Source organism: Lissotriton helveticus, chromosome 7 (genome assembly GCF_964261635.1).
Source record: "Lissotriton helveticus chromosome 7, aLisHel1.1, whole genome shotgun sequence".
Taxonomy (NCBI): Eukaryota; Metazoa; Chordata; class Amphibia; order Caudata; family Salamandridae; genus Lissotriton; species Lissotriton helveticus.
In genome coordinates this window covers 51771696-51791657 of record NC_136068.1, presented here as the reverse complement: position 1 = coordinate 51791657, position 19962 = coordinate 51771696, and the positions used below count along the sequence as shown (strand labels likewise).

Sequence of the window (19962 nt, the reverse complement as noted above, 5' to 3'; positions counted from 1 at the left end):
TCGCTCCTTCGCCTCCTTGCTATCTGAGTCTCTCTAACTTTAACTCTTTCTTGATCTGCTCTTCTTTCTTCTTCCTCACTCTCTTTTTTCCTACCCAACTTCTTTCCTCGTGTTCTATTTTTCATCCTTTCTCTAGTCTGCTTTTCTTTGCTTTTCATCCTCTGTCATCTCTATTGGTTGTTCACTCTGTACAGTCTTCCCTTCATCCACACCCTGTACTGCCACTCTTTTCCACTCCCTCTGCCTCACTTGTCACTCTGAGTTTTTTCTATAATCTTTTCTTCTCTAGTTCTTTTTTTTTTTTTATTTTTTTTTATTGACTTCCAATTCTCTCTCATCTGTCCAAGATTTGACATGTCAGATTCTGCAGTTATAGGAGATCTCCCGTCTCCAGATTGCTTATCTTATCGAGTTTTATTAGTTCTCTTTTTTTTGACTCTGCTTGTATTCTTTTCAGTGTTCTTCTGTTTCGTTATTACTCTTCTCACTCCTTCTCTGTGCACAGTGTAAATGGTAATATAAATTCATTATTAATCTTCAAGTTAGGCATAATCTCTCGAAAGTAGTATAGATAGTTTTTCTAAAAGCATTAATAATTATTGCTGCATACATAGTTGGATTCTTAAACAATATGTCATTTTGAAATCTGGTCAACGCTAGTTTATCTACCAATGAGGTTACATGTTATAGTTGGCCCTGGCACTAGTCAAGCTCAAAGTCCCCGCACTAGCGAGGTGCTCGGCCAGGTCAACCTACCATGCTATGGTAGGGGATATGTTTGAACATCCATTTAATGCGGTCCCTTTTCCGCTCTGCCTTCTCTCCGCTGCAGTTGTGCGCGAGTACCAGTACGAGGTGATCATAGTGCCCGTGCTCCTGGTTGGGGGCTTCCTGATCTTGTTAATCATAGTCCTCTGCCTGCGCTACCGAAGTATGATGTCTAAGGACCAGGAGATAGCGGAAGCAGGTAAGCAGTACGTGTGCCTAACGTTTTTTATTTTTTTAATATCTGCAAACTTCACAAAGTTGAGAAGGTGTACGGTTTCCTGCATCATGACTTTTAGCGAAAAACCCCATGTATTTTACAAAAGCTTAATTTTCCAAAAATATAAGGCCTAGGTTGTAGATGTCCTGCCAAGAAATCTGCATACACTATCCAACTTAGATGGGTTTTGATTAGAGTGCAAATTGTCTGGCAGTGCAGTAAATATTGTCTTTTAATGTGTTAAATACTTTGCAGAAGTAAAGACTAACTTAAACAGGGAAGTTTTGGAAAGTTTGTGAAGTGGGGACATCACTGGTGTAAAAGAAAGCATTGAACCGCTCTGCCCATCAACAGTAGATGCTCACACTCGTCTGTGTAGTGTGTGACAGTTCTGGTCTTGAAAGATGACTTGCCCCAGTATTGACACAGGTGTGTGTCTCCAAATCAATGAGACCTTCTCCTCGAAGTAAATGCTTGTCATATTGTACTTACAAATACACTCATGTTATAGATGGTAGCTGCTTCTCTTTGTGAACCAAACTTAGAAGCTACTTTTCCACCAGAGTCACAAATGTTGGGATAAGGTGTTGCCCAAAAATTCTCCCATGATTTTCCTCTTTCATAAGCAAATTGCACCCTCTAATCTCATTTGTCTCCAGATTTCTGTCTACTCAAGCTATTTGGAGATGAAAAATGACCCTACACATTTACCACTATGATTGTGTCATGCTTCTGTCACCAATAATGCCTGCCAATAAGCAGGTGGTCTTTTACCTGAGCAGTAAGGCAACTAACAAAACTGTCCCCGCCCCACCGTACTCGGTACTTTTTCACAAAGGGTTTCTAGCTGGATGGCAAGGCCCCTTGGGTCACAGAGAGAGAACATTTCTAGGACTCTGTGGTTGCACCAAGCTGCCTTTCATTTCACATGGGACTATGGGCTAAATGTATCAACATACTCTTTTGCGATTTCCAAATAGCGATTTTTAAGGAATCGCTATTTGGGAATTGCAAAATGGCATGTATGTAGGAATTCACTATTTTTTTGCGATTTCTTAAAATTCCTTATTTGCGATTAGCAAATTGCTAATCGCAAATAAGGAATAATTTCCCATTCATTTCTATGGGCCAGGAGGCCCATAGAAAAACATCGCGCTACCACCACCGCAGAGCAACTATGAACCTGTGCATGGACCCTGGGGGTAGATGTATCAAGCTTTTTTCTTGTCGCAAACGCTGCAATTCGCAAAATAGCAGCATTTGCGACAAGAAAAACGGAAAATGAGATGTATCATGCAAAAAGTTTGCAATATTAAGGAATCGCAAATTTTGCGATTCCTTAACATTGCGCAAGTATTTAGGAAATTGCAAATTGCGATTTCTTAAATGCTATGTATGAAACAATTCATTTTAGTGAATTTTGGCTAAGAAATCGCAAATTACCACCAACTTGTAGTTGGTGGTAATTTGCGAATTCTTTTACAAATGCACTTTATGCAATTTGTAAAACATGCCCTTAGGGCATGTATGTGCGCCATATGCGCACACATGTCATTTTCAGGGGTGCAGCAGGGTGTCCTTGAGACACCCCTGCACCCTTGAAATTATTCTCAATTTGCGATTCGTAAATTGTGAATCGCAAATTGAGAATAATTTCACATTCATTCCTATAGAAAAAAGCTTGATACATCTACCCCCAGGGTCCATGCACAGGTTCATAGTTGCTCTGCGGTGGTGGTAGCGTGATGTTTTTGAGCCTACAGTAACAGATCGACATTATTGCTGTCCCTGGTAGCGAACAAGAAGCCTGCCTGCCTAACTCTCTAAATATCCACTAAACTGCCATGACCAAGGTCCTTTGCTGGCATCTGGAGTATCAAGGGACTGGTGTTCTGAATCTAGGGCTTGCAGGTCTGTGGTTATGAGCCCATTCTGATCCAATTTGGACATCTGTTGATAAAGCTTGACACAGATGTAGGGAGGATAAAGCCTCCCGAATGAGCACGGTGTGTTGCTGGCGTTCCTGAATCTCTTGTGTTGCACCAGACATTGAGGCGTGGGAGGATGGAAACCGGGCTCACTAAAGAAATGTAGCAGTGACCCTTCAGCCTGATGGTTCCTTCTTGGGTGCTCCCATTAGGATAGATTTAAGATACTGAGGGCCATATGTATCAAGCAAAATTGCATTCGCAAACGCCGAAATTCGCAGAATTTCAGCGTTTGCGAATGCAATTTTGCCAAATGGTATGTATTAAGGCTAAATAAGGAATCGCAAAATTTGCGATTCCTTATTTTGCGATTGCATTTAAGGAATCGCAAATTTTGCGATTCCTTAAATGCAATGTAAGAAGCACCCAAGTTGTGCGATTTCTCATTAAGATATCACAAATTACCACCAACTTGAAGTTGGTGGTAAATTGCGATATATTTCACAAATGCACTTTTTGGCATTTGTAAAGGTGCCATGTGGCGCACATACATGCCCTTAGGGCATATATGTGTGCCATATGCGCACGCATGTAAATTTCAAGAGTGCATCAGGTAGGTCCTTATGACCCCTTGAAATTATTCTCAATTTGCGATTCTCAAATTGCGAATCGCAAATTGAGAATAACTTCCCATTCATTCCTATGGGTCTCCTGGCACATAGAAATGAATGGGAAATTATTCCTTAATTGCGATTCGCAATTTGCTAATTGCAATTAAGAAATATTAAGAGTTAAAAAATTGCGATTTCTTACTTACATACATCCCTATTTGCAATTCTCAAATAGCGATTTCTAAAAAATCGCTATTTGAGCATTACAAATCAGGATGTTGATACATATGGCCCTGAGAGATGGGAGGTGGAAACAGCTGTGCCCTTGTAGGTGCAGGATGAACCATTCTGTCAGTGCCCACCTTTGTCTCTCCCGGAGGTTCTACTCCAAAGGGTTGATGGCTGCCAGCTGCAAGGACTTCAGTCCTGCTTGTGTTCTTGGTTGGGGTGCGCTCCCTGGATACATCCCTCCTCACTCCTGTTGAAAGACTCTTACCTGATAACAGAGGCTGTGTCTGCTCTGGACAGGAGGGATAACCAACTGAGTGAACCCCCTCACACCAGCTCCTGGAATCAACATTCCCTGGCTAGAAAAGGACTGCAGCAGAAAAAAACTGAAGCTTCTTCAAATGGATCAAACATTTCTCACTGACCAAAGAGGGGGACACGATGCAGAGAATCCAGGAAACTCTAGAGATCAAGTGCTGGTTTCGCTGACCACCAGCCTCTCAGGGGTGAGGGGACATCACCTCAAAGTCCACAATCTCATGCTGGAGGAGAGCTTTTGGGTCTGCTTGGAAAGCAGCCTATGTGGCTTGCTGAGAGAGAGGAGCAGAGGGCACACCTGCAGGAGGAAGGTCTGACCACAGGAGAAGCCCAGCTGTGGTGTTCTGGAAGGGAAAACTGACTGGAAAAGCAGACTAACCGGAGGGAGATGGATGGAGCTGACCTGAATGCTGGAGTGGGTCTTCCTGGAAGCCCCTGTTTGGTCTTGGTGTGCTGTGCTGAAGTCTCCATGCAGGACTAGAGCCCATGGTAACAGCCAACCAGGAGCTGACCCCACTCCAGGGGGTGTCTCTCTGCATCCTTTAATTTGAGTCCAGCACACTGAGCTGAAGATCCCAAGTGTGGATACTGCTCCCAGTCTCATCAAACCAGGAGGGACACCGCAAGACACGGCCGAAGTGTCGGACTGGGTCTCCCTGTCCTTTCCCTGTGAACCTAGCCTGCTGATTCAACAAAGAGAAGTCTGACCCTCCTCACGCGGTCTTCCTCATGGTATGCCATGCGAACGGACACCACCCTTGACCTTAGACCCCCCAGGCCCACAATGGGACTCACCAGTGAACTATATAGCTGGGTTCTCATCACTGTTTGATGGCCTGGGATTGTATTGGCCTGAATTGCACCAACAGAGATTGCAAGTTGGACATATTCACTCGCTCTAGTCACACTAATCCAATAGGTTCATATCTCATCATAAATAAGAAGGGCTGTGTGTTTTGGTTGACCTGTTTGTAAAGAGATCATTACTTGGAGTAAAGAAATGGCCAATGTCTATTAACTTCCAATAATTCTCATATAAGTGTTCTAGAAAGCTTGTTCTCCCACGATGGGTGTAATTATATTGAGTGGCCTCCATCAAGTCCTGAGGATGGTCTCCATGAATCGCTAATATGGCAACCGAAACGTCAACACAATATGAGCTCTGGAGGGTGGTACTGAATCTGTATGAAAGAGGAGATTCAAGCTCTATTTTGTAAAATCATCAGGGCTGGACCTCCATGATATTCTATCCTTTAGCCCTAAAGCATAGAATATATACATATTTTTTGTTACTTTGTCCATATGTCTTGTATTTTTGTATTTCTGTTCTTTAGAAGGAAGGGGGGCACATGAATAGGGCACTTGTGTATCAAAACTTTGTTCTACATTAAAGTTTTGAATAATCAAAATATTTCTCTCCCCTGTTTGTGAATTGTAGAACATAACATTTTTAATTAATAGATTTATTTGATACACGAGGGACACTTTTGTTGATCTTGACAGTGTTCTCCCAAGTAATCATCATATTGAACATTGATTATGCACTTAGTGTGCGATTGAGTATGGATCTCAAATCAGCCTCTTCTTCATTATCCTTCACCATTCTGTCCCCTACAGCAGGAGAAAAGGAGCAGACCAACGTGCACGGCAACTCTTACATCCCCTTGAGTGAGGCCACGGTGCAGAGTGTCCTGAGCTCCAAAGATCCATCCCTGAAGGAGCTGGAGGTCTCCCGGGACAGGATACAAGCCCAGGCTGAGCAGATCCAGAACGGCAGCTATGGCCCAATCTTCAAGGCAGAGTTGGTGGAGGAGAACCCAACCCGGCCAAGGTCTATCGTCATCAAAGCCTTGCGAGGTATGGAAACAGTGCTCTCCGGAGCTCCTCTCAGACTTCTGCCCTCACGATCCTTCATCTGAACTTTATTTTAGGAGCCTTGCTTGATCCAAGGCTTGCTTTTTAGAACTTATTTTCCGTGGCTCTCTAGTTATATTTTGCATGGAGCAGGTTCTCCTTATGTATGAACTTATCCAAGTTGTAACTTGTTGTGCTCTTGTTTTTTCCACAAATTAGGTCGGGTGTTACATGGGCAGATATTTAAAAGTTTGTTCCGCCTCCATAAATGTTATTCATATTAAAATGAACGTATGTATAGTGTAAGGCTACGCGTCTTGCTACTCTTTTCCAGGATAGACGTTGTGAGCATGATTTTTTTAATCCCACTTAAAGTCCTGCCTCTGTCGCTCCAGATTCCGCCAGTCTGCAAGAGATTAAAGACTTCCTTGGACAGATGGCCTTCCAGTCCCAGTTGGGCCACCATGAGAACATTGTGCAGCTGATCGGATGCTGCACAGACCAGTTACCCGTCTATGCCGTTCTGGAGGGTGTTGATCATCGGGACCTGCTGACCTTCCTGTGGACCTGCCGCAGGGTGAGTTCTGAGCAATGATATAATGCTCAGGATACACAGAACGGAAAGACTTGGTACCCATGTCATTATGTTGAGACACCAACAAGAGCAAAGTATATACCGTATCTGTCGTGAACAGATAAAAGTATTTGCTGTGGGTTCTCTTTCACAACACAAAGTGCAGAGTAATCTGGGGCTAGGATACTTGCTAATTTTGGTTTCGCTGTCGACTGGTATCAAGTCCTCTGGTTTTCATACTAGAAGTCAGAACTGTGGGCACTTCTCGCAGTTTAAATTCTCTCTCTTGGAAAATGAGTTCAACAGTATGGATGCTGTCTTCCCTTGCTTTCTTGGTTCCTGTCCATCATGTTTTCTCACACTCGCTCCCTCTGTTGATGTACTCTTCTTGGCTGCCTCTTTACCATCAACCACCTTGTTGTTTTTTTCTCGGCCACCCCCACATCATATTTATCTTTGTTTTCTCTTTGGCCTTTCTCTAGTCTTCTTCCCAACCGATCTTCTTTTCCCCATATCCTCCTACTTTTTTCCACTACTTCGGCTCTCCTATCACTCCTAGACTTTTTTCTCTCATCCTCTTTTCTCCAGTTCTTTTCATTCTTTTCCTATGCTCTCCACTTTTTCTCCTGTTTTTGATCAACCTTTGCCCTGCGAATTTCTGGTAATTGCCCCTTCCTTGCTAACTCCCTTGCCTCTGTATTTCCTATCTCACAGAATTTTCCATCTTGCCACCCTATCACTGGTTCTCTTTTTTGTTGAATCCTAGATGTTTTCTTCCCTACTATATAGTTGTACTGTTTTTTTAAATTTATTTTTATTTAATTAGTGTTCTTAGCAATTCTCGGAATTGGAGTCCTCTGTTCATTTTCCTCCGTTTTCTCCTTTTACTCCTCTTTCCATTTCAGGATGTAATGACCATAGACGGTATCCCCTTCGACCTCACGGAGCGCCAGGTCTACAACATAGCCATGCAGGTTGTCTCTGGCTTGGTGAGTCCAATTTTCATGGCCCTCGTGATGCTTGCTGGTGCCAGATTGCATGTTTTCCTTCTAGAATGTGTCTGGTGAGAAGGGACAAATGTCCTGTGAGGTGGTGGATATCTGCTTTGGGCCCGGGGCTGTAAGGTTGAAACCCTTTGATCAACTTTGAGTGGACGTAGAAAGGGCAGATGGAAAGAATGAAAAAAGACATGACAACAGTAATAATCCATATTTGTAAAGCGCAAACAATCACCCGTAAGGGTCTCTAGGCACTGGGGGCCGTCGGGAAGATTAAGCAAGCTATTGTCCAGAGTCACATGGTGCTGGGCTAATCTGCCGCCGGCACCAGGAATCGAACCGTGATCCCCAGATTCCGGAGTCAGTTGCCGCGGCGCCACGCCTCTTCCACAGTGTGTGAGAGCAGGGCAAGATCTATGCACAGCACAGTGGAATGTTGCCCAGCATGGTGTTGGCACCATTAAATATGACCACATTTAGCGAAAGCTGCTATGATATGTTGGAGAGACGTTGAGTTCACAAAACTGAGTCTGATGAACCTAGTTGTACAAACAGTCAAGTGGATGACAAGTCAACATGTTGTGTGCCTGGGTGTGCCTCACCTCGGGCCCAGAATACCTGTGGAACATGGAGGAAGAGGATGGTGCCTGCACAGGGAGCATCTAGTGAGATTCCGTCAATACAGAATGGTTCTATACTAATAATCTATACTAGGAGTATGGTATAAAAACTAACAGCTGCATTCTAACTTCTGAGCAACCTTGCACGGTAAATATCTATACTACCTAGTGCAGTATTTACTGAGTGCACAGTTAGTTACTGCACCATTCCAGTTTTAAAGAGCCTGAAGTGAGGGACATTGTGGTACTACTGTAGGCTTTCAAACTGCAGAGATTCCAAATGTATGGTGCTTGCGAGCAAAGTTGTGCCAGGTTTTCCCTTGCCAAAATGGTGTGGACAAAAACATGTGGGATGCTGTATTTGTGCCTGTTTCAGTACTTGCAAGGGAGTAGATGTTAGTGCATAGGTACCATGAAATAGCAACAAACACTATTTTCTACACATGATAAAGAAAGAGTTGAGTGAGCAAAACTAGAGTAACACGTATAGGGTCACAGAAGGGCCCCGCGAACTCAGTCCTATTTTGACTTGGCCCACCGACCCCTCTTGGCATGCAGGTGGGCCCTTTGAATAAAGAGAGTCTTGGGTGACTGAGTAAGGGAGTAGGGCTTGAGGTCCATATTGTGGGAGGAGAAGTATGGAGATGCTGGGCAGTGGCTGCCAGGGATTGGTCCGCCTGTGCCCCAATTGCTAGACACCTGGCATCCAGCGTTGGGTCCAGGTGCCAGAGTTGGAAATGTGCACTATGGTAACCACAGGATGAATGTTAAAGATTGATGTCTGGGCACCCGCAGCAGGGTACAAACCAGAAACTAAGATCAAATGCTGCCCAGCTGTGTCAGTGACCATCAAACCAATGTGCTGGGTAAACCTTAGAGTTTGGCAGTCTCTGGGCAGACAGATAGTCCCCCGATAACGGTGCAGTTTAGGTCATTGCAGGCTTAATATGTTAAAAACACATAAGCGCCATGGCCCTCATCAGGAAGCCACTGCAGTTTGCACCACATGTAGCCACTGCCAGCACTGCCAATGACAGTACTTTTACAACAACTAACCATCACACTGCTATAAGTGTCACATTTCAGATTATTCGAGCTCCCAAAGTTTTAAGAATGGCTTGGGTGGCAGGTATTGGTTGTTTTTAATGTATATTGAATTAATAAACAACTGTTGTTCTGTGCATCTTTAAATTTCACAAATGGCGCCACCATGTGGCAGCTATCATAAGTGCCGGTGTTGGCAATTAAGTGCCAGTGCTGAGTACTGAAAACCACCTGCTCAAGTTAAGCACTGGATAATTCATGATGTAGAACAAAGATTCTGGTTTATCTGTGACTGGTTGCGGGTTGGATTTGCAGCAAAGCATTCCCAGAAGCGTATACTGGAAGAGGTAGCTCCCGGCCTCTGAAATTCCCAGCTGAAAAGGTGCAGTGGCAGCCATACAGTCAGTCTTATGAAGGTCTTGTTCTCCCCCGGAACCATTCAGGCTCCTGTCTGGCGTTACGAGGTAGGCGGTGAGTCCTATAAATCAGTGGTTCTTAACCTTTTGACTTCTGTGGTCCCCCACTTAATCCTTGCCGGGCACATGGGGACCTCCAAAAAATCATTATTGGACTCTGTGGACACCACACTGAGTCATTAGTAGAAGCTGGGGACCGCAGCCTAAGCATTTTCGATGATTTGAACCACAAAACAATATACAAAAAGTCCAGAAGTAAGCGTTTATTAAACACATACACAAATGATCAAGTATTTGATTTCATTCACAAACCTAACATTTTTGTTTTTAATTTTAATGACCAGGATGGAACATTTCTAAATCCAAATAAGGGGACTCATCATCCATACTATATTCTTTTTCCTGCACCTGCACTGCTCCCATGAATCAATCTGTGGATACGAACTTAAATTTTAGCAGCCAATTTCAAACTCCTTCATATTTTACAGAATGTTTTAAAATTATCCTTTTTAAAGATTTGCTTTTTTTATATACACTTCATTAATCTGTTAATATTATTTAATTTTCTAAGTAGTTGTGAACCCCTTAAGTAGGCCTCGGGGATCCCGGACACAGGTTGAGAGCCTCTGCTGTAGATGAATAGTAGGTTTGCCACCTTTCCCAGAGAAATATTTCAGCCATCTGTACACATTTTAAGATTCTGCAAAAGTCCAGACATGATTCTTAGGTAGAAGTTTTTATGAGATCATCTCTGTTCATTTTTAACATGCCCTTTCTGCCTTTGTTTACTTTAATTATCAGTCATTAAGGCAGCTGTAGAACACATTTTAAAGTGTTGTCTTCTAACCCATTTTAAAGTATGTACTGATAAGGGAGAAAAATACTGACTTTAGATGATTTTGCGGATTTTTGTATCAGCTGGAACATTAAAATTCCAGTCATGCTGGGTTAAAACCAGCAAGTGGCACCCTAATGAACAGCTTCCCTTTGAATGAATTACTGGAGTGTCCCTACAGCCTTGCTGTGTGTGTCTCTCTTCTCCCCAAGGTGACTGTCAGTCAGTAAGCACAGTAGGCTTCCCTCACACATCCTGACCAAGTACTTGTCCGGTTGAATCCTCCCCCAGGTTCTGCATTATTCTGATAATGTCTGGGACCACCAGACTGCAAAGGTCAATCGGGGTCATCTCCCCTGTCTCCTTTGTCCATGTCCTTAGGCCCAGTGCTTTAAATGGGCAGGTACTGTCCGGTACTGAGTACCTGCACTTATTTAATTTGCGAGGGAGAGTACCTGCACTTCACAGCGCTCCTGCAATTTATTTAACCACTTCTGAGCTCGTCATGACCCGTGCGGTGCTCACATGCGGGGCTAATTCCCCCGCTGTGCTGAGCATTCTAAAGAAACAGGCGTGGTCATGACGAGCTCAGCTCGTCATGACCAAAAGTCATGACGACTTGGCGCTGTGTGCGCTGCACTCGCCCCCCCTCTCCCCAGCGCCGCAGGGGAGTTAGCCCAGCAGCGAAGGGGTTAATGGGAGTGTACCAACACTTTTTGATCGCAATCAGCCACTCTAAATGTAAGTACCTGCACTTGTATATTTCCATTTAAAACACTGCTAAGGCCTCAGCTTTCATGTATACAACAAAACGTCCCCTCCCGGGAGATATCTGGGGGGAGCTGGTCCCTAAGTGCTTGAAGATTTCTTGAGCAGGGGAGCTGTGCAAGGGAATGAAGCAAGAGGAAGGGCGGGGGACTGGGGCGTGTCTTTGGAAAGCAAGAAGCAGCAAGTTGGTGCTAAGAAGACAAACCGTTTTTAGAGAGAGAGTAGAGGCCTGTTGGGAGAAGTAGGAGAGGTTTTGTTGCTTAGAAGAGCAGGTATGCAACATTTGTAACATTTGCAGAAAGTTGGCGCCATGCAGACTTGGCCAGCCCCCATCCAGGAGGTGTTCAAATTCTCTGCATGTGAGTGTGAAACCTGTTGCTTGTATGTGGCGCTCAGCCCTTCAGACTGCTGGTCTTGGTGCCACAGACATTGAGGGAGGAGCCTGGTGGATTGCTGTCGTGCATCATTGTGCTTTTGCTTTCTCTGAGTTACCCAATGGGCTGTTTCCTACCACTGGTGCCCTTAGTGATGGGTAGAACATGTTTCATATTTACTGGTAACCGGTGTGCTCACAGTTTCCTTCATCACTCCACAGGACTTCCTACAGCAAAACAAACTCATACATGGCGACGTATCAGCCCGCAACGTTCTCATCCAGCGCAACTTCACCGCAAAGCTGTGCGGCCTGGGCGCGGCCTATGAGACGCGCACCTATGGGAACGTGGCCACCCGGCGCCAACTACCCGCCAAGTGGATGGCTCCAGAACGCATCCTGAGGCGGCCATGTGGTGTGAAGAGCGACGTGTACGGTTTACATTTTTTGTTTATTTGGGTATGAGGGTTGCATTCTAGCTCACGGTCACCCAAGTGCCTTGAGATGTATCAGCGTTTCAGTGGATGGGGGTCCATATGGCTCTCATTTTGATACAGTCGGTTACAATTGCGGGCTTTGTTTTAAGACCACAGGCTAGGCTCATGAGTTTGGGTGATGTAGCACAATATTGACAAGAGCTTAACCAGTTTGCCGCGGCCGCGATTTCGCGGCAGTGCGGCACTTCCGCAAACCGGGTGGGGCCGCGTCAGCCGTTGAACGTGTGCAGCACTACGAAGGTAGTGCTCGCGACATCCAACGACCAACGGCAGCACTTAAGGGGTTAAGGGAGGTGTATGGAAGTAGTAGAGGCAGGAAAGGCAGTGGTGAAGCACTGTGAGAAGCAATTTGCAATTTAGAAAGACCGCATGGTGGCCTATGTTGGGTGATTTACACCAATATTAAAACACCCCCCGCATGTTCTTATAAAGACTTGGCACCATATTTATGGCCAAGTCACACAGTGCAGCACCGCACAGCAAGTCCCCATACTGCACTGCGTGACCGGGAGAGGGCAGGAAAGCGATATATTTAAGTCAATACGGCTCATTCCTGGCTCTTCCCCCTGTGCCCTTTTGGCCGCCTCGCGCCAATGGAGACACCCTTGCACCATGATGCAAGGGTGCCTGCGTTGTAAAGAGGATTGCTTTTGTGCCGGAAGGGGCACTTTCCTGCACAAATACACTCCCCTGAGGCCTTTTCCTCTTTCTATGTGTGCATCAGAATGTAGCAAACATATAAAGAGGGGAAAACTAGGAGAAATAAACCTGTTTCTTCCCGTTGTGCCTCACTTTGGGAGGCGTAGGTTTCTGGCGCATTCCAAGGTCTACTAGTAATGGTATAAATGGAAAAACTTCAATATCCATGGATGTTGCATGATAACACCCATGCAACACCCAGGGAAACGCCACCCTGGCGCACAGTAATGCAACGCAGCGATTACCACCACGTCACATTCCTCGAGATTTATTAGAACATTGGAATGTTGGGAGCTCCATTGAAAACAATGGAGTGCTCCGGCTTATAATGGCTGGTATAAGCCTGGAGTTCCAACATTCCAATGCTTCTTTGTTCAAAGCTCTGGCTGTGAACACAGGCTTCAGGGAGCATGAGGGTATTCCAATCCCCTCACGCTCCCAAAAGGCTTTGTCCTTTTTTGTAAGAACATTCTGCCCTCTAGTGGCAAAATGTTCTAATAGCCTTATAGCCCTTCGTAGCTGGGCTATACCAGCTATTCAAGTCCCTCTCCCTTGTTAAAGGCCCTCGCCTTCGGCTCGGGCCTTTAACGCTGGAGAGGGCCTTTAATAGCCGGTATAGCCCTCTACGGCGGGCTATAAGGCTGTATGAAGCCACTCTAATCTCATTTTTCCTTTGCAACGCTCTTGCACCACGTTGCGTGGTGCAAGAGCGACTCAAAGGGGATCGTAAATATGGCCCTTGGAGTCCATGTGCTTCTCCCTCTCTTTATCACTCAGCTCCTCTATGGGATATTATTAATGGCCCTCTACCGCCTTCTACTGTAAGTGTGAGGCGTCTTGTTTCACTGCCAGGTAGATATTGCGACCTTGGTTCTCATATGTGCCAATTAGATTGATGGTCATACTCTTATTAACCAATTTGAAATTGGCTTGACCATCCATGCAGAAGAAAGATGGACACCTTTCTGCTGGGGTACCTGTGTACCTGAAGTATGCACAGATTTCACCATCAGTATACTAACCATCTGATTACCATGAGTGGGAAGGTGGATTTTTGTATAGAGAATTATTTTTTGACATGCTCACACGAATGTGGAAGAGGAAAATAGTGAGTTATGGAATTCCAACTTTAGGAGGTCTTACATCTCATTTATTTGCAGAAAGTTCATTTCTAGACCCATAATGTTTAGTTTTTACTTTTGATAAGCAATACAGACTTTAAAAAAGTTGGTTTATGTTGTAGCGTTTACATTGACAACCCCCAATACCAAATTATTACTTTTTATAAACAATCCCAAGATTTTAGAAAATTGCAATACCTTTTTATTAGCTTATTCATATGGTTTTCAGGATCTGAATATGTATAGCTACTTCATAATTAATACAACCTATTTAAATTTATTTTCTATTTTTTTAACATTATTTTAGTAATCCAAAACACTTATTAGCTTCCTTATATGTTTGTTGTTTAGCCTTTGTTATATCAATGTTATATTCTAAACTGTAATTGTAAGGTAAAACCCATATCTCCCCAAAAATGTTTTTTTCATTTAATTGAACATTTGGTCAAAGCATATTTTTGTTGAATGTGTGCTCTTTTGTCTGCTTGGGTAGCTAACTCTTTTGTTTTGTTTGCTCTTTCCTGGCAGCTGGTCTTTTGGCATCTTACTGTACGAGATGATCACTTTAGGTAAGCAAAATCGTGACCTGATCTTCGGGAAAATCTAAAATGGAGGATATGTTGCAAAGTTTCACGCAATCCGCATGGAGTTCAGATGGAGGGTGGCATTAGCTAAGCCTGGGTGGAGTTCGCAGATTTCTGCTACGTGGAACTCTGCAAAATGGGGAAAAAAACTCCACCGCGCTATGTGTAGCTCTGCAACGGGCGGAGTGCGTTTGATGAATGTGGTTTGCTGCGATTTTCAGTGCCAGGTGCTTGTCTGCACTGTGCAATCATCACAAACGGCACCATGCACAGCGCTGCTTCCTATCTGCTACTTGAGTGGATTTTTACTCAAGCGCCAGCTTTCTCAACGCAAACGGCAGTTTCTCAACATGAGCAGCCACGAGCATACACGACCACTCACAATGAGAAACGTTACCGCCTTCAATGAGAAACTTTACCGCCTGCGATGAGAAAATTCACCGGGAGGTTGATTTTCAACTCTCGCGATCGCCAACTTGATGTTGATGATCGCGAACGAGGAAAAAGCTCACCGGGAAGTGGATTTTTCGCGCTCCCCAACTTGAAGTTGACGAATGCGAGGGAAAAAACACACTGCGACCGCCATGTAACGTGGAGTGCGGAAATCTCCGCAAGCAGAGCGAAGTTCACCACCCAGACTTATCATTAGCCTAGTAATGGCAAACTGCAATAAATCCAATAGCTCTGGAAAAATAGTTCTACCAGAGGTAACCAATCTAAATAACAGTAAAGAGATACTTCGATTATATAATGCCGGTTTATATATTCAATGCAAATAATGTTTAAAATGACAGAGCTGTGTAGTGGTGAGATGTATTCAGTGCTTTAGTACAATTAAAATGCAACCAAATAGGAAAGGTCATATTTAACAAAAGAAACCAACAGTTTAATAAGTGATAATTCTACTCAAGTGTGTCTGTTTCGATTCAGTCTACTGCACAGAATGCTTTGCCCCTCCATAAGGACAATTAAAATAACAAGTATCCTCTGGACTTCCACAAAAATGAGGCAACATGTGAAGAATGAGTGGGTCTTTAGAAAACATGGTTTCTGGATTTTGGATTGTCACTTAGTCAAGTGAGAGTTAGGCTAATAAACGGACTGTTCAAGAATTGAGTGTGTACATTAAAGTTTGAGCACTTGCTGCAGAAATCCATATACTATTGTACAACACAGTCCACAACAGACTAGGTCTGCCGACCTCCCTAGGAGTGGGACGTACTAAATGCACCCAGTTGATCTGCTACTTGACTCAGAGCTGGCTATTCAGCATCATGTAATCAAACTTTAGATACTGACTTAGAACCAAGTCTGTTTGCTTGAGGGCATTCTAAAATATAGCTTAAAGGTACCTTTACCTGTAGAGATGGGACTATTCTCCCTGGCAAAGATGGCGGTCTGAATGTATGGAAACAGAAACCCGCCAATTGAGTGTTTTGATTTTGCATGAAGCCCAAGGTTGTGAGGACTGCAGACAAAAAGTGGGTCTTTGGATTGTGTGTAGTAGTGCTAGACTGTAAGAATGGGTTTAGGTACAGGTCAAGGTGATAAATAAAATGAGTCCACTTTTCCAAGATTTGAAAGTTGTCATTTAAAAGATACAGAAAAAAATATCTGCAGCAGGAGTTGAACTGCCTTTCTATCGCTTTGTTTTATAGGGGCTCCACCGTACCCTGAGATTCCACCGTCTGACATCTTGCAGCACCTACAGAGAGGGAACATCATGCCCAGACCCTCCACCTGCCAGCCCTCCCTGTAAGTGTAGTCCTTCTTTCACCCACAGTGATGCAGCTGCTGGTCTGTCATTAACACGCTTCGCCCTCCCCTTACAGGGGAATTAAGTTTGTCGGCAGCGCATGTCTTCGGTGGTCAGTTGTCGGTCATTCTCGGAACCTTGCTGAAGTATACAATTCTGTGGGGACATTCTGTATGTAAATATAAACAATAGCATTACACTACACTGCCAGCTGAGTGACTAACATGTATCAATTCACTGGTCCCTCACAGTAGGCCTTCTCACCAAGTATAATATACACACATGGTAAGCTGAAGCTGGTTTAGCTCCCAAACCAATGTGTGCGTGATAATTTGTATTAATATTCTTTTCCATTTGTATTCTGTCTTCATACAAGTGAGTCTAAGGTGCCTTTATAAATATATATTTACAGATATTCATGTATAAATTTAATTTGTTTGCATATAGTGTAAGCTCTTATCATTTTGGGCTGAAAAATCCCTTTTCAGGAGTGATCATACAACCAGACTGCAAAATGTACAGTTATGCAGAAAAATGCCAACCAAAAAGGAAATACATGTTGCAAAAGATGTTTTGAGCATAGTTTAGGAAGAGAACAATGATACTCCACTTCACTGTCTTAAAGTAAAATGACTTTAATCTTGTATTGTTTTCAGTATTTTAAATAAATCTTATTGTTTGATGAATCCTGAAGGATGAAGCGACCTAAAATGCATTGAGCTTACACGAAACACAAGGAATTGATAAATGAAAATGTTAAAAAATATAGATCTAAACAGTCACATTGGAGGGAAACCAGCTCCTGATTTGTATATGCGCATTGTATGATTGACAGTCTCTGCTCAGTCTGACCTCCTTGTATCTCATCTCAAGCCTCTGTTTGGTCCTCCCGTAGGTACAGCATCATGAAGTCCTGCTGGCCCTGGAAAGAGTCATCTCGGCCCTCACTCCCAGAGCTCCGCAAGCGCCTTGAGGCAGGGAAGAAGCATGCCAATGATCGCATGGTACTACAGGTGCCTGATCTTGTGGTCCCAGAGTTGTATGCACGTGTGGCAGGAATCGATCCCATGAGCTTGGCAGCTGATTACACCGTGCTTTGATCTTCCATCGGGATAAAGACTCCAACAGTTTTTCAGCACTAATGCACTTTTTGCTGTATGCATTCCGTGCCTTCTGGCAGGACAGTGAACCTTTCTTTTTTTCTCCTGGAGCTACCTTCTTGCTCCTCTTCTCTCCTCCACTGCTGGACAAAAGGCATTTTATTGGATGCTACAAAAGAAGGGTGTCTTTCTAAGCTGATTAGACAGTTATTTTAAGTCATGGTTTCTCATTTTAATGTGTTACTTAGTTTGCAAGAGAGAAGAGTTGCTTTGCTCTGTATTTAACAAAGAAACCAATGCCACTGGGGGCAAAGGAGTCTTCCACATCAAGGATCCATTACAATGAATCAAAGTACTTTTAACACAGAATAAGAAGCAGCTTTAAAGAGATTCAGGTTTAGAGGATAACCCACAGGTAGGATGTATTTCCAGCCACCACAAACTCTGCTACAAAAATGAAGGATTCCTTTCCAAGAGAAGATCATTCTTCTAATCTAGAAGATGAAGAACTCTCCTCCATGGTAAGGATTCTGGTGTGGAGTTTGAGTTTGCACTAAGCAAGCAAAGCATCTCAGCAGTGGAGGATTCGTCTCCAACAAGAACGAGCAGAAGGATAGGGATTATGGGCTCCTCTTACACTTGATTTTAGCGACGCTAGCAAGTTTTTCTGACCACAAATAAGACTCCGGAAAAAACAATAGACAAATGAAGGATTGTTTTATAGAGTGTATTCACAACACCCCCTGGGTTGGGGGTGTTAGTGTTCCATTTTAGCATTGTGAAACAGCCTGTCAGTAGTTTAGACACATTCCCGTAGGGTTAGAGGTACATTTCCTTGGAAGGTGGATCAGTCCGCCTGACGTGAGCCATTGTGTGCTACATTATGCGCCTCACCTGAGGACTTTGTTGATTAGTAAATGTTCTGTAATGTTGGTATTTATTTGTGTTGTCCGTGTTGGAAATATACTGTTACTTCTCTTCTGGAACTGTGTTTTTTTGTAATGAGGGACATGTTTCAGTATAATCAGTGCGAGGGAATACAAGTGGGAGAATTAAAAGGGATGTTTTGAAAATAGTGCAGGGATGATCAAACAGACGGTGCCAGAATAGCAGGGAGTAAGGGCACGTCTACTATGAGGCGACAGGAAAATAGATACAGGCCATTGGGAAAAGAACAACAGGAACGGACACAGCCCTTATGGTGACAGCGGGGACTGGACACGGCCCATGTGGGCTAGTAGAAATTCATGTGGCTAGCAGGAGTCGAGGCTGGACACAGCCAGTGCGGGCTAGTACAAATATATGTGGCTAGCATGAGAAGAGACTGGACACTGCCTGTGTGCCCTAGTAGAAATTCATGTGCTACCACGAGAAGGGACTGGGCACAGCCAGTTCGGGCTCGTAGAAATTCATGTGGCTAGCAGGAGAAGGGACTGGACACAGCCAGTTCGGGCTAGTAGAAATTCATGTGGCTAGCAGGAGAAGGGACTGGACACAACTAGTGTGGGCTTGAAGAAATTAATGTGGCTAGCAGGAGAAGGGACTGGACACAGCCAGTGCGGGCTAGTAGAAATTCATGTGGCTAGCATGAAAAGGGACTGGGCACTGCCCATGCGCCCTAGTAGAAATTCATGTGCTAGCATGAGAAGGGACTGGACACAGCCAGTGTGGGCTAGTAGAAATTCATGTGACTAGCAGGAGAGGGGATTGGACACAGCCAGTGCGGGCTAGTACAAATATATGTGGCTAGCATGAAAAGGGACTGGGCACTGCCCATGCGCCCTAGTAGAAATTCATGTGCTAGCATGAGAATGGACTGGACACAGCCAGTGTGGGCTAGTAGACATTCATGTGGCTAGCATGAGAAGGGACTGGACACAGCCAGTGTGGGCTAGTAGACATTCATGTGGCTAGCATGAGAAGGGACTGGACATAACCAGTGCGGGCTAGTAGAAATTCATGTGACTAGCAGGAGAAGGGACTGGACACAGCCAGTGCGGACTAGTAGAAATTCATGTGGCTAGCAGGAGAAGGGACTGGACACAGCCAGTGCGGGCTAGTAGAAATTCATGTGGCTGGCAGGAGAAGGGACTGGACACAGCCAGTGCGGGCTAGTAGAAATTCATGTGGCTGGCAGGAGAAGGGACTGGACACAGCCAGTGCGGGCTAGTACAAATATATGTGGCTAGCATGAAAAGGGACTGGGCACTGCCCATGCGCCCTAGTAGAAATTCATGTGCTAGCATGAGAATGGACTGGACACAGCCAGTGTGGGCTAGTAGAAATTCATGTGGCTAGCAGGAGAGGGGATTGGACACAGCCAGTGCGGGCTAGTACAAATATATGTGGCTAGCATGAAAAGGGACTGGACACTGCCCATGCGCCCTAGTAGAATTCATGTGCTAGCATGAGAAGGGACTGGACACGGCCAGTGTGGGCTAGTAGAAATTCATGTGGCTGGCAGGAGAAGGGACTGGACACAGCCAGTGCGGACTAGTAGAAATTCATGTGGCTAGCAGGAGAAGGGACTGGACACAGCCAGTGCGGGCTAGTAGAAATTCATATGGCTAGCAGGAGAAGGGACTGGACACAGCCAGTGCAGGCTAGTAGAAATTCATGTGGCTGGCAGGAGAAGGGACTGGACACAGCCAGT

The 19962-nt window shown here is 44.4% G+C and overlaps 1 protein-coding gene across 1 annotated transcript in view; it reads left to right on the top strand.

Moving 5' to 3' along the window:
- The window catches only part of STYK1 (serine/threonine/tyrosine kinase 1), a 37504-nt gene extending 17754 nt beyond the window's left edge, over positions 1-19750 (top strand). The window contains exons 3-10 of the mRNA XM_078651397.1: positions 833-967; positions 5688-5927; positions 6320-6501; positions 7404-7487; positions 11775-11983; positions 14398-14438; positions 16112-16208; positions 17105-19750. Coding sequence (XP_078507523.1) covers positions 833-967; positions 5688-5927; positions 6320-6501; positions 7404-7487; positions 11775-11983; positions 14398-14438; positions 16112-16208; positions 17105-17309 — 1193 coding nt within the window. The 3' untranslated portion in view covers positions 17310-19750. The remainder of the gene's footprint in view (positions 1-832; positions 968-5687; positions 5928-6319; positions 6502-7403; positions 7488-11774; positions 11984-14397; positions 14439-16111; positions 16209-17104) is intronic.
- Positions 19751-19962: the final 212 nt, after the last annotated feature.